The 13,646-nt window shown below is 33.4% G+C and overlaps 1 protein-coding gene across 2 annotated transcripts; it reads right to left on the bottom strand.

The window, feature by feature from the left end:
* Window positions 1-1,139: 1,139 nt before the first annotated feature.
* On the bottom strand, window positions 1,140-6,300 carry LOC104898849 (uncharacterized). Of its 2 annotated transcripts, none has more exons than XM_010685960.4 (5): window positions 5,077-6,300; window positions 2,120-2,401; window positions 1,939-2,022; window positions 1,770-1,841; window positions 1,140-1,443 (listed from the first exon to the last, which is right to left on the bottom strand). In XM_010685960.4, exons 1-5 carry the CDS (start codon window positions 5,188-5,190, stop codon window positions 1,309-1,311), a joined length of 687 nt encoding a protein of 228 aa, XP_010684262.2. In that variant the 5' UTR covers window positions 5,191-6,300; the 3' UTR covers window positions 1,140-1,308. The 2 variants fall into 2 exon arrangements, with proteins under 2 accessions (XP_010684262.2, XP_010684261.2); XM_010685959.4 differs by having other exon boundaries at window positions 2,120-2,404.
* Between the last annotated feature and the right edge of the window lie 7,346 nt (window positions 6,301-13,646).

Raw genomic sequence — 13,646 nt, forward strand, 5'->3', positions numbered from 1 at the left:
AATATTAGTATATATATCACTATATCACATGTTAATTGTTATAACTTTCAACTTCGTAACTTGATGTATATATAATATAATATGAAAACGCCAAAACAACAATTGTAAACATCAGGCTCTCCAAGAGTCCAAGTCCGTCCGAAAAACGGCTAGAGCTAAACAAACTCCACCTAAGTTATAATGAAAGCCAATTTAAGCCGACCCAATCATACTCGATGCCGCCTTGTTCCGAGAGACGATTCATTCCGACCCAAGTCATTCAGAGAGCCGATTTGTTCCGACCCAAGTCAATACGCCGCCGATTTGAGGCTTCAACCGACTCAAGTCATATCGAGAGCCGATTTATTCCGGCCTAAGTCATTCCGAAACTCGATTTCTTCCTACCCAAGTCATTCCAAAAGATGATTTATTCCGACCCAACTCATTCCGATACTGATTTCTTCCGATGCAAGTCATTTCGAAAGCCGATTTATTCCGACTAAGTCATTCCGAAAGTCGATTTCTTCCGATCCAAGTCATTCTGAAAGCCGATTTCTTCCAACCCAAGTCATTCTGAAAGCCGATTTATTTCGTCCCAAGTTATTCCGAAAGCCGATTTATTTCGTCCCAAGTTATTCCGAAAGCCGATTTGGGCCGACTTCACCTTATTCCATTTCGACCCAAATTAACCCCACCCAAATACATGTTGATCCAATCTCAACCGATCTAGCTCCGACCCAGTTCCGAAAGCCTCTTCACCTAGTTTAATTTTCATTATTATAATTAATATAATGCCATAGATGAGAACACCTACGTCAAAAACATATAAAGCCTACGTGTCAAGCTCGCATTAACCGAGCAAATAGTTCATTATTATCTAAAGTAGACCATTATATGCCGTAGGCTTTTCATTATTATAATTAATACAAAGCCTCTGACACGTAGCCTTTTCACCTAGTCTAATCATAATTAGTACTAAAACAAAACATAAAAACATAGTCTTTAATCAAAACTTGGTTAACTTGAATATCCCCAAACTCGAAAAGCAAGAGACAGTTTGAGTTTGGAGAATAAGAGCTGATGAACTATTTGCATCCCTACTTTCCTTCAATATGTACCCTGTCAAATGATGTAGTTTCTGGCCATGATGGAAATTGGGATAATAACTAGTGAAGGATCAAATATCCAATGCACCATAAAACCACAGGAGATACAATATCAATTTACAAAGGCCAAATGTCACAGAGCAAAATATGGAGATCAGTTGTCATTACATTCTTTAGCTGAATATTTTCCAAATCTAACTTACCCACTCTTCTTCTTCTTCTTCTAGTTAAGTCCTTCAAATTCCTCATTGTCATTGTCAGGAGGGCCATGCTTTGGAGCCGAAAGATTTTCATTTACTCTAGATAAACTTGCGATTACAGCCATAACTTCTGAAAACATATTGCTTTGCCTCTCATACTACAACAACAAAAAATGCAGCCAACTTGTAAGCACCTAATGAAAATAACATTTGAAGGCCTAACATAAAACAAACTCAAAATTTCAGTAAAACCTCATTGCAACTTTTTGCGTTAATGAATCTGTGTACTGATTACTGAAAACCAAGTTGTACTAATACCTATATTACCAGATCAAGCGATGAACCATCAAGTTCGATATATGTTTCACATGAATAAATCATTTAAAAGCAAAGAGCCTTAGTGACAAAAGTGCATACTGAATAAAGAATGCTGATTACAATTGGCAATACAGTAAACTAAATTAAGCCACGAGTTAGCACATACCACATAGATCTTTCCATTAGCAAGCTCCAAGGCTTTACTCAATTTCTTATTCTCCTCTAGTAAATCCTCAATCTGAGAACTTCCACATAGTTAATATGAATAAATTCAGTCACAAGAAATGATATCCAAAAGATATTGGCAGAATATCCCACGCTTACATGGCTATTACCTTAGTTTTGTAACACGTGTACATGGTTTTGTACCGAACATCTGCTGCACCACGATTATCCTTCTTAGAAGATCCTTCAATTTCCTGCCATAAAATAAAGAATAGCTTAAATCAGTAAGAGTTTACCAAAAAGCTAATAATAGAACCAATCAGTCAAGAAAAAGAAAACCATGATCATTACATCAGAAGACTGCTCAGTGGTTTTATTCTCTTCATGTCGCAGTGGTCCATCGTCATCTTTCTGACTTCCACAGATCATAATCTCTTCAATAACAGGTTCTGATTCTTGGTTGTCGACAGTGTTCTGGATCCGTGCAGATCTTCTAATCATGGCAGTTGGAATTCTCCTTTTTTTCTTAACAGGATGTGAGGAGTCAGCAAGATGAGGGTCAGACTTTGTGTTAACAAAAATGCCTCTAGCAGCACTTATTTGCAGTTCAGACAGAGATTTGAGAGCTGGTGTCTGCTAGAATATTTGAGTATGAGATCAGTTTAATAAATTAACAAATAGATTATCCACAAGCAACATGACAATTCATCCAGCTGCAAAATGCGAGCTGCAAAAAAGGAAGCTCTTCATTACTTTTTTGGCAACTACTAACAAAGCTACCTAGTATATTTCCTTCTCTCGGAAGTTAAAGATTTTGAGGCAAGCTAATATGTGCTTTAAAGGAATTTGGCTAGTCAATGACAAAAAGCTCAACAAGATGCATTCAGAAATACATGCTCAGACCAATTGGAATGGGGACACATATGTCTCGCCGGTAGCCGCAATGCATCTGGTATGAAATCAGGTCACTCTGAAAGTAATACTTGGTCTATTTATTTTATAGTTTTATCTAATGATTTGAAATGTTTGCAACACAACTTTGAGCATACATATTATTGGATAATATTATATGTAAAAGGGATAATATTATATTGTAAAGGGTAGAATGGTACTTTCATAGTCATAGGTCTGTATTGTAAACACTATATATATTGAATGTCAGGTTAACCTACAACAGGTTAACACAATTATTTCCCACACTTGTACACATATATTCTATTATTTACAAGTTCAAATTGTAAGAAAATCTTTTGAAAATATATGTTGAAATTAATCTAAAAAGATGTCACATGACTATATTTTTCCTTATGTGTAAATAATATAGGATGGTGAAAGTGAATTTTGTGAATGTCAAAAATTAATATGGTACAACTAAAAAGATGGAGGGAGTAATCAATTAGATCAAAATGTGCTTCTATCTACAAGTGATCATGCACATGGTAAAACGTGTCTTTGAAGTCCCGTATTAAGTATTAACAGCATGGGCATCTGGATAATAGTAATCAGTATGCAATTATCAATGGTTCATCAATTAAGACCTCTACACTCCAAATCCTCAAGAAGTGTGTTCCACCTAGGGGTGATAATGAGTCTGACAAGCTCGCGAACAGCTCAGGCTCGGCTCGATCAAAGCTTGGCTCATTGTGACTCGGCTCAACTTCGGACTCGGCTCGAGACTTAAACGAGCCGAGCTAAGCTAATCAAAGCTCGTATCTAAAATTCGTGAACAACTCGATTATTATTTTATACTAAAAAAAAAATTATATTAAAAAAAATTGATATTAAAAAAAATATTTTATATTAATAATTATTTATATATATATTAAAAATTATATTAAGTGCCCATAACGAGCTCGAGTCCATAATTGAGCCCGAGCTCGGGCCGGAAAACGAGCTCGAACCTAGTCGAGCTCACGAGCGGAGCTTGAGCAGCAAACACTAATCATGAGCTCGAGCGGAGCTTGGCTCCTCCAGGCTCGTCGTGCTTACGAGTCAAGCCAAGCCCATGAAAAGTTAAACAAACTCGAGCCGAGCCTAGTGTTATTCAGGCTCGGCTCATTCGATAAGCACCCTTAGTTCCACCTATAACAACGACTGACTATTCAGATGTAAATACACAATCTAAAGCACATTTATCACAAGAGAGGTCCAGATGAAAAATGACTCATATATAGATGTAGGATGAATTAGAAACAGTGTTACTAAATCCCTAATTCCCACACTAATTGCAAATTGAGAAAAGCAAATTATGATCAATTCTGTTTCATTTTTAGCCCATTTTGGGCAAATTGGCGAATTCAAAAGGCAAATTAGATAGTGAATTAGTTAAGACTGGTTTGGTTAGAAAGAATAAAAAGGCTGAAGTTAGAGTTGCAGGGGACTTTATGAAAATAAGAAAAGCAAATGAGTACAACAAAAATTAACCTTTGCCTCCTTAATTAGGCCTTATAGCGGGCAATTTTGAAATTCCATTAACATATAACAGTGATGGTCCATTTTTAGACTCTACCACTTGATGATACCAAATTAGCATTCTTGTATAGCACTATGAAAAACTGTACCAACAATAAGTATATTGTACACAGAATTACAGATCTCATAGTATAATGTATCAAATTGCCAAAAACCTTTATAGTAGTACCAATGTACATGATTGGTATTCCAAATGTTTCAATGAATCGTCAATAATCCCGTAGTAACCAAAAGTGTGTAATTAGTACCAAACTACCAATGCAATGTGTTTTTAACAATTCTCGCCACTAACCATCCCCGTCTCCACCGCCAACGACTTTATAATTTTTGGTTGTATGAATATAAAAGTTGTTATAACATAAGGGATATAATACTCTTAAAATTAATCATCCTCATATTAAACATGGCAATTCTAAAAACCAACAACATGACTTGGAAAAAATAAATTCTGATTTCCATTTTTTTGGTTTTCCAAAAAATTAAAAAGTAGAAACAGAAGCCGAAAAAGAACAAGCACTAACTAACTTACTATTTCCTCTGTATTTTTTTTTACTTGTAACTTTTCTCATTTTAAAATATCGCATATTACTTGCAACATTGCAAATTTTGGCTAGATATTCTCCCTCCCTCTCTTCCAGCACGTATTCATGTCAAATATTGCAAGTAAAAAGAAAAAAAACAGAGGAAGTACACGATTTAAACAAACATGCACAATTAATCTGCAATTTACCTCTCTAAAATTCTACATCCATCTTTAAGCGACACATGCACTATGAAAACAAAAACAAAAAACAAATTCTCTAGGAAAATAAAAAAGAAAAAAGAGAGAATTGTACCTTTGTTGCTCGGGCTTTTCTGCCCATTTTGTTGATCTCTTCAATGGGCGTTCTGGTGCTCACAAGTTTTGAAAAAAGGAGTGAAATTTGGGACTTTGTTAGAAAGGAGTTCATGCAGGTTCATTTAAAGTACATCAATTAAAACGATGACTATTGAGAAATGAGACGTCTAATCATCTTCAGAGCTTCAGTCCAAGTTGTTTAATCATACCCTGTTCCAGCTAATACCCCGTATTTATTTCACTTTTTCTTTAATTAGAGTATTCCATTTTTATAAATGCTACATAGAAAAATGGAAAGTTTTTAATAAAAGTAGAGAGAGAAAGTGTGGGACCATCACTTTTTGAATAAAAGAAGGTTTCTTAAAGAAAAAGTATGGGTATCTATAAATTTTTATTTTATACTACCTCCGTTCTTTTTTAGTTGCAACGTTTGACAAATTGCACTATTCATGTTCTCTTATTTGGCCACATTTATTGATTTATATGTTAAACAAAATATAGTCATGTGGGGTCTTGTTTGATTCGTTTCGATGTAAGCTTTCATAATATCAAATTTTTATAATTTTTACTTACATACAATTAGAGATAAAACGATTTGAAATTGTACATTGGCAAGCGTGAAAGTCAAAATGTTGCAACTAAATAAAAACAGAGGTAGTATTGAAAGAGGGGTAAGAGTTAAGACACCAAAATATTAGAAACTTCATTTTACCCTTATTACAACTCTATCCTAACTGCTTACTTTAATTTAAAAATAAAAAATTTAAAAATAAAAAAGGAAACTACCTAATTAATTTAAAAAATAAAAAAAGACATTACAAAAAGAAAACCATCAACAATTTAGATATCCCTAATTTATTAATTATAATTAACAATTAATTTAATTTTCTACATTCCCTAAAAAAATTTCTACGTATTTTCGCACGCATCGCGTGCATATAAAAATAAAAACTACTCCCTCCGTCCCAAAATATAGTTCCCATTTCCATTTTGGGTGTCCCAAAATATAGTTCCCATTTCCATATTTATTTCCACATTTTTTCGTAATTTGTCTACAAAAACCATGTCCCATCATTTATTTGTTTCTTGAATTTTGTTTTTTCCTTTGTTTATTCAACCAAAATATTACAATTAATGCTCTTTTACCAATTATTCTCCACTCTCTCTCCTAAAATCATCTTTTCCCCTACAACATTTATTTAAATAAACAAAAAATATTTACTATCCCTCTTATATTCTACTTGCATAAATTACCGTGAAAAAAGAGAAATGGGAACTATATTTTGGGACGGAGGGAGTAGTATATTAAAAGGCGTGCGTGATACTGTATACAAGCCACATGGCACCCTGTTACTCCACTAGGATTGTCCAATGTGTACATAAATCATGTCAATTAACAAAAGTAAAATTAGCTTGCAACAAGATTTAAACCCATGACCTCTTGCTATTATACATCTATTATACATGACACAATTACCATCTCAACCAACTTTTAATAATCATACTTTAAGTATCCACATTATTATATTGTACATTTTAAATGTTGAGTTTTTTTTAATATTTTAATGGGAATGGAAAAATACATGTCAAGTTCCGAAAACAATACCAATCCGGGACAATGCCCGAGCCCAAATACTAGTTTTAGATGAAAAAGTGAAGGGACCACCAACTTTTTATTAGTATTTTAAAATTTTTATGGTGAAAATAAAGTGATCCATTTATGATATGTATCATCTATTATCACATTTCCATTTAAGGAAAATATAACATTTATTAAAAAACAGAGGAAGTAGTTTTTTTTTACTCAGATTATGTACCACGTAATTATAATTTTCATTTATTAATATATTACTTTAAAATTATAGTACCAAACCTTACTTGCTTTAATAGTTAAGACTTTGGTATTTATTGCATGTTTGGTTAGGGGTATTAAATTCTGGTCATGGTAATGTTTTTTAGTTTAAATTTGTGAATACATTCTAATGTGCACATCCATGATAAGGAAACTTGATGTCAAAACATGTGTTTTCCTTCACAAATTTTCATTACCACCCAATACCACCTTCCCAAATGGTAATGGATGGTAATGAAAGTTTAGGAAGAAAATAGGTGTTTGTAGATAAGGTAACATTACCATGAGGCATGAGAATGTCTTCACAAATTTGCACTAAAAACCATTACCACTAAGGTCGAAGTATGGAATCAAATCTTATATCATGCACTTTCTAATATTTTTTATTGTATGTGGAGCATATGAAATAAACGCTGTAAAAAATAGTGTTATGTGGCACAGTTTTCTGTTTAGGAACGCGTTTTAATATATATATTAATTTAGATTACTTCTATTTCTTTCCAATAAGGGTTCTTTCTTTTCAACTTATTGGCCCTGAACTTATCTGAATTGAACTTATTGAACCGGAATTGAACTAATTGGAACTTATTAAACCTGATTGGACCTGATTCAGCTTATTGGACCTGATTGAACCTGATTGGAACTTATTGGACCTGATTGAAACTCATTAGACCTTATTGGCCCTAATTGAAACTTATTAGACCTTATTGGACCTGATTGAAACTTATTTGACCTTATTAGACAAAAAAATTGACGAGTAATAATATAAATATTACCTCTAACGTAAATACTACCCCTAAAAATTTACTTTGAAGTAATAATTATTGAAAATTTTAAGATTTTTACTTATAGATGTAATATTTTTATTTTTGGTAAAATTTTTGGGACAACTTGATCTCTTTACCCTCACTTTACCTAGTCTTGAACTAGCATTATGGGAAATTGGATCTAATATTTTTTTTTTCTCTCCTTTGTTCTTAATATATGTGTCAAAAAATAAATATTGCCTCTAAAAAAGTAGCACCCATGTACGACTATCGAGGTTCTGACACGGGTTTTTAAGGTGAAATGAGGAGAAAGTAAATATTAATTTCAAACTAGAGATTCCACTTGAAACATTTTTCAAATACAAAAGCTCAGTATCTTCCCACGAATTAATGAATCAAACAGGATCCTTTTATTTTTTTTGAATTGAAAACAGCAGGTCAATTTTCCGAAAAGTTATTAATTCATAGAATCTTAGTATGACAAAATTTCGTAATTAGGAAACACGGAATACTCTAAAAATGAAGAGAGATAAAGTCAAAAAGCAGCCTAAAGACAAATCTTTTCAATCCGTCCTTAAATTAGGAGGGTTCGCAAAGAGTTTAACTCTTAATTTCCTTTCCCATGTGAAGTTTAGGCCTATACCTGCAAAATCAAGTAGGGTGGTTAACCATAGTTGCAAAGTCTGGGGATATAAGCCTCATAATCTATTAATTCTCGATAATTAATTTCTGAATTTTCTAGAAATCCATTAAAGAGGTATAGGTGGATTCAATTTCTAAATTTCAAGTGCAAAAAATAAAGTCAGGGTTCTAGGTTTTCTCTCAGGGGTTGGAAAAATTCATTACTCCCCTTTTTTTAGAGTGGTTATCTTCAATTCATTTGGCCTTAAGATCATGATTACTGGTGGCGTGGAGGCTTATGTTTGAAATTTGCAGAGTTCGAAGGAAAGTCTTGGAAGTTTTCCCATTACTTCACTTTTCAATCATTTAATGCGAAAGTAAGTTTAAATCAGTTAACTCAAATGCAGCTATTTAGGGGTGTAATTTGCCCTAATTTCTTGAACTATATAAACAATCAAACTCAAGTAATAATTTTTTATCATCTTGCAATTTTCAATTCCTCTTTAGTCTTATTTTATACAAATTAACAAGTGAAATATTTTATTACATGTGCTTAGTGTGCTGGTTTAATTGGCTTCATAGAAAATCCTAAGTCATTCAAGGATGCTATCCTTGAAACTGGTATTTCTTCTAGTGATGCATATTAATCATGCAGTTCGTATTTCTCAGGCTGAATGTGAGTTGTTTAATATTAGTAATACTCGTGTTTCTACTATGAATCATGCTCTTGAATCCCCTAGTCCCCGACCTACTTTTCTTGAGTCCATAGTGTTAGATGATCTACCTCAAGTGCAAAAAGATAATGAAGATTTAATTAAAACTTGTTTAGTTGGTAAAATGCTTGGTGGTTCAGTTGACCTAAGAGTTATCATAGCAAGAACTAAAGCAGATTGGAAGTTTTGTAATTTGGATGTAAACTATCTTGAAATGGGAAATGGATGGGTGCTAATTAGGTTTGCCAACACTGGTGATTTGTTCTTAGTCTGGCCAGAAAAACATTTGCATGTCTAAGGGGAGTTATTTGTGGTCTATCCTTGGAGGGACAACTTTGATTAGTATGTGGAAGAAATTAAAATGGTTGATTTGTGGGTGAGAATTCCCAGGTTTCCAATTGAGTTGCTCAATTTTGACTCAGTTGCAAACCTGTTAGATGTTAATCATGTGGGTGCTTTAATAAAACTTGATCTCAGGTCAGTTCACTAGTAGAATAAATGCTTATTGCTGCAATCAAAAAGTGGCCTATTGCTACGATTTTGGGCGCGCAACAATTAAGGGGGCAACAATAGGTAAATAATATATTGCTGCGGTTTTTAACCGCAGCAATATTTCAACATATTGCTGTGGTTTCTAGCACAAAACCGCAGCAATATTATCATTTTATATCAGAAAAAATCCAGTATATTGCTGCGATTTCTGGCCAAAACTGCAGCAATATGACCCGGTACAGAATTTTTTTTTTTTTTTTGCATTTGCCAATTAAATTTGAAATATTAAGACCAAACAATTAACATATTCACTATCCATTAAATTTGCAGACAAATTGAAGATAAAATGTTCATTAATATATAAAGATGAAAAATCTAATTACATCAATATTACGAAAAAATAAAATGTAAAATAGAAAAGCAAAATTAAAAAAACAATTACCAGTAAATGACTAATAAAATCAAATAATACTAAAAAAATAAAAACTGAAAATAAAAAAGAAATCTAGCTACATACCAAACTTAAGAAACGAAAAAAAAGGAAAATAAAAACCAAAAAAACAGAAAATTCTAAAAACAAAAAAAAAAACGAAAATGTATAATTTCGTTTCACTTCTCTTCTGTATAATTTCAGAAAATGTGAGATTATGAGTAAAATGTCAAAAAAACATTTTTTTTTATTTTATTTTTTTGGTAGGAAGGGCTGCGCTTTTTAGGTAAAAGCGCAGCCCTTCGTTGTGAAGGGCTGCGCTTTTCTAGCGTAGCCCTACTTAAAAAGTGAAGGGTTGTTGTCAAAAAGCGCATCCCTACAGGCCTTTTTCAGCGCATCCCTTCTTTATTTTTCCACTAGTGGAAGAACTAAGCTTTGAAATCAGAAAATTTAAACCCACAAAAATCACAAACTCTTCTCCTCTCACTCTTCCTCTTCACGGCACCACCTGGCCACCACCATTGAGGGCACCACCACTCTGCACACCACCTCCCTCTGACCGACAAATTCGCGTCAGTCCTCGCCGGCGACCCACGTCACAACTGCAGCCATCAATGCTGCTCACCCCTTTCCTCTTTCATTCGCTTCCCCTCTCTCTTCTGCTTCGTTCGCTCGCTGCTGCTGCTCCACCAACGAACACCACCTTCTTCCGCCGTAGTGCGCTGCCGAGCCTCGCCGGGGCCCCCTCTGCTCGTCGGAGCACAGCTTCCCTTCCCTGCCGCCTCAGTTTCGTCCCTGCTTCAAGTGAGCAGATGTACTATACCCCCTTCCCTCCTTTCATTTCCTTTTAAAATCTGATATCAAATGTTAAAGCCCAATATTCACATTGTTAGATGCTTTAGTTATGGGCTTAAAAGGACTGATTTGCTTAGTAAATTAATCTAGTTGAGTTTGTTGCTTCCATTTGATGGGATTAAGTTAGATTTCTATAAGGGATAACTAAAGTTATTTTTTTAATTAGTCTACATGGGCCTAGAACCTGATTTGCAACTCAATTCTATTATTGCATGTGTATTAGTTGGGCTGAAATATGATTTTCTTATAATGTTAGTGATGTTACTTTTAATTATTGGGCTAATGGAGTTAAATTAAAGCTGATTTAGTGCTTTATTAGGCTATGTTAGTTTAATTTATTAAGTCAAACATAATATTGGGCTTATAATCTGATTTACATTAGTTAAACCAACTCTATTCCATTGTTGCATGTATAGTATGTGGGCCTAAATCTGATTTTTATAATGTTCATGGAGCCACTTATTTAATTGTTGGGCTATTAGAGTTTAACTAAAACTGATTTGCCTAATTAAACTACCTAGTTTATTTTATTCTTTCACTTGTTAGGCTAATGAAAGACTAAATTGATTTAATTCGTTTAATTAAGACACTTAGTCGAATTCTTTTAATTTGGTTACTTTATTCTCATGATTAAGTGATGCTATACTAAATATTCTTAGTATAGGAAATGGTTATAAATGGTTTATGTTAGATAATTTCATTAATCAATGTTGATGGCATTATGTTAAACTTAAGGTGGATTTATTAACTATGTCAGGTTATCACTATATTTAGTAAGTTGGAAAGCTATGTGCATCATTGGGCTAATATGAAGATTATTGAGAGTTCGAATTATGTTTAAAGACGATAGTCAGTTATGTGAGCTATATCCTTAATAAGCTTGTACATGGATATGAATGATTATGGAATAAATATGTCTTTCGTTTCGTAAGTGAACATAACGTGTGAAAAGATGACTTTGGTTCTCATGAATGACGCATATGAAATGTTTACTATGATGAATGTTCATGTATTCTGAATATGCAAAGTATGCCTTTTACTTCTAAAATAATTAGAAAGTATGAATGACTCTCAAATAATATGAAGTATGAAAAGACAACTATGCCTTTGTTATGCTTTTGCTATGATTCTAGAAAAACGTATAAAGTTAGGAGGTGTCCTTATAAATTCCCGAATTATGCAAAGGTCTATGTTATGATCGTTCTGAAACGAACTAAAGGTATAGGATGTATGACTCTAATATGAAATAGTTCTTATGTGAATGATATTTATCAAATGATTTTTGGCTACATGATGATGATCATGATGTTATAAACATATGTGTATGATGACACTATGATGTTAGTGATGTTTCATGATTATGATTACAATGATGTAATGTAATTATGATATGTATAAGGAACGGAACATGATAAAGTAAAGTGAAAGATGGTTCTTGGCAGTATGATACGGGTACCGCAAGTGTCACCTTTGTTGTGGCCACCCGACAGATTACGGGTACCGCAAGTGTCACCTTTGTTGTGGCCACCCGACAGATTACGGGTACCGCAAGTGTCACCTTTGTTGTGGCCACCCGACAGTTTACGGGCACCGCAAGTGTCACCTTTGTTGTGACTGCCCGACGGATAAATGATACTTGCCAAGTTACCAATGTGAATAAGTAAGATGGAAAGATAAGGATAAATCTTATGATATAATATGAAATATTGTGATGATTCTTATATGTGTTGATGCTATGAAGTATGATGACCCTAATGTTATGACAATGTGATTATGAATGTAATTATGTGTAATGATTTCACGCACGATGTTATCGATGTATGAAGTAAAAGTTATGTGATGACTTATGCATATAATGATTTCGATCAATAATATCATGGGTGATCCTAAAAGTATATGTTTAAGAATGGTATATGTTATGTGTAACCTTCATGTTTAGCAATTATGCATGCTCGTATATGTTATGTGAAATGATGAGTTCGAATGTGTATATATGACTTTGTAATGATATGACTATGTGATGCTATGACTGGATAAATGCTTATGAATGTTATGAATAAGCATGTTTATGAAGTATGGTTATATGAATTATGAATCTATTATGATTTATGGGTATTGTACGGAAATATGAATATATGCAAGTTTGTAAAAGTGGATGGTTCTGCTGACTTGGCATTATGAACTGAACTGGCAAATGGGTAAGTTACAGGTGGAGGAATTATGTGATATACAAATGAAACGGACCAACATGGTCATATGAGAATGTTTATTAATGCTATGTCCAAAACCTGTGCTTGCCAATGAACTATGATCACGCAAATGTTCCTTGTCATCAGACTATTCAACGATGACGTTTTCTGATAGTATTTCCGAACAATTACCTATACAATGTATGATTTATGATACCCTTTTTTTATGTTACACATATGCTCTCGCCTGTTATATAGAATGTGGACATTAATTAAGCTACAAAATGAGGTGTTGTGTTAATTGTAGTAAGTTATGTGTGATATTATGAGTTGTTAAACATCACAGCGACAAAGCTGCAGAACATTATCATGTTATCTTAAATTCCTGATAAGGAGTCGATATGTGAAAGTCATTATGAAATGTACTAAATACTTATATAAAGGATTAAAGATAGTTATGTGATTCTCCCATGCTAAGTTGGATTAAGGTGTAGAAGTTGTATCAATTAAAAGATGAATGGATAAAAGAATAAAGATGGATTAATGTGTGCATCGATGTTGATATTGCTATGTGGTTGTAATATGGTTATGAACGTTGTGAACATGATGATGATTATATGAGAGTCGTAGACACCAAAGCATGTGTTAA

The sequence above is a fragment of the Beta vulgaris genome, chromosome 7, assembly GCF_026745355.1.
Source record: "Beta vulgaris subsp. vulgaris cultivar EL10 chromosome 7, EL10.2, whole genome shotgun sequence".
NCBI lineage: Eukaryota > Viridiplantae > Streptophyta > Magnoliopsida > Caryophyllales > Amaranthaceae > Beta > Beta vulgaris.

Bases quoted from the DNA above. Each gene is read 5' to 3' on its own strand.
- LOC104898849 (XM_010685959.4), bottom strand. From the start codon at position 5,190: ATGAACTCCTTTCTAACAAAGTCCCAAATTTCACTCCTTTTTTCAAAA. The intron at 1,842-1,938 runs GTAATAGCCATG...GGAAGTTCTCAG, and splicing joins ACACGTGTTACAAAACTAAG to ATTGAGGATTTACTAGAGGA. The intron at 1,444-1,769 runs GTATGTGCTAAC...TTGTTGTTGTAG, and splicing joins CTAATGGAAAGATCTATGTG to TATGAGAGGCAAAGCAATAT.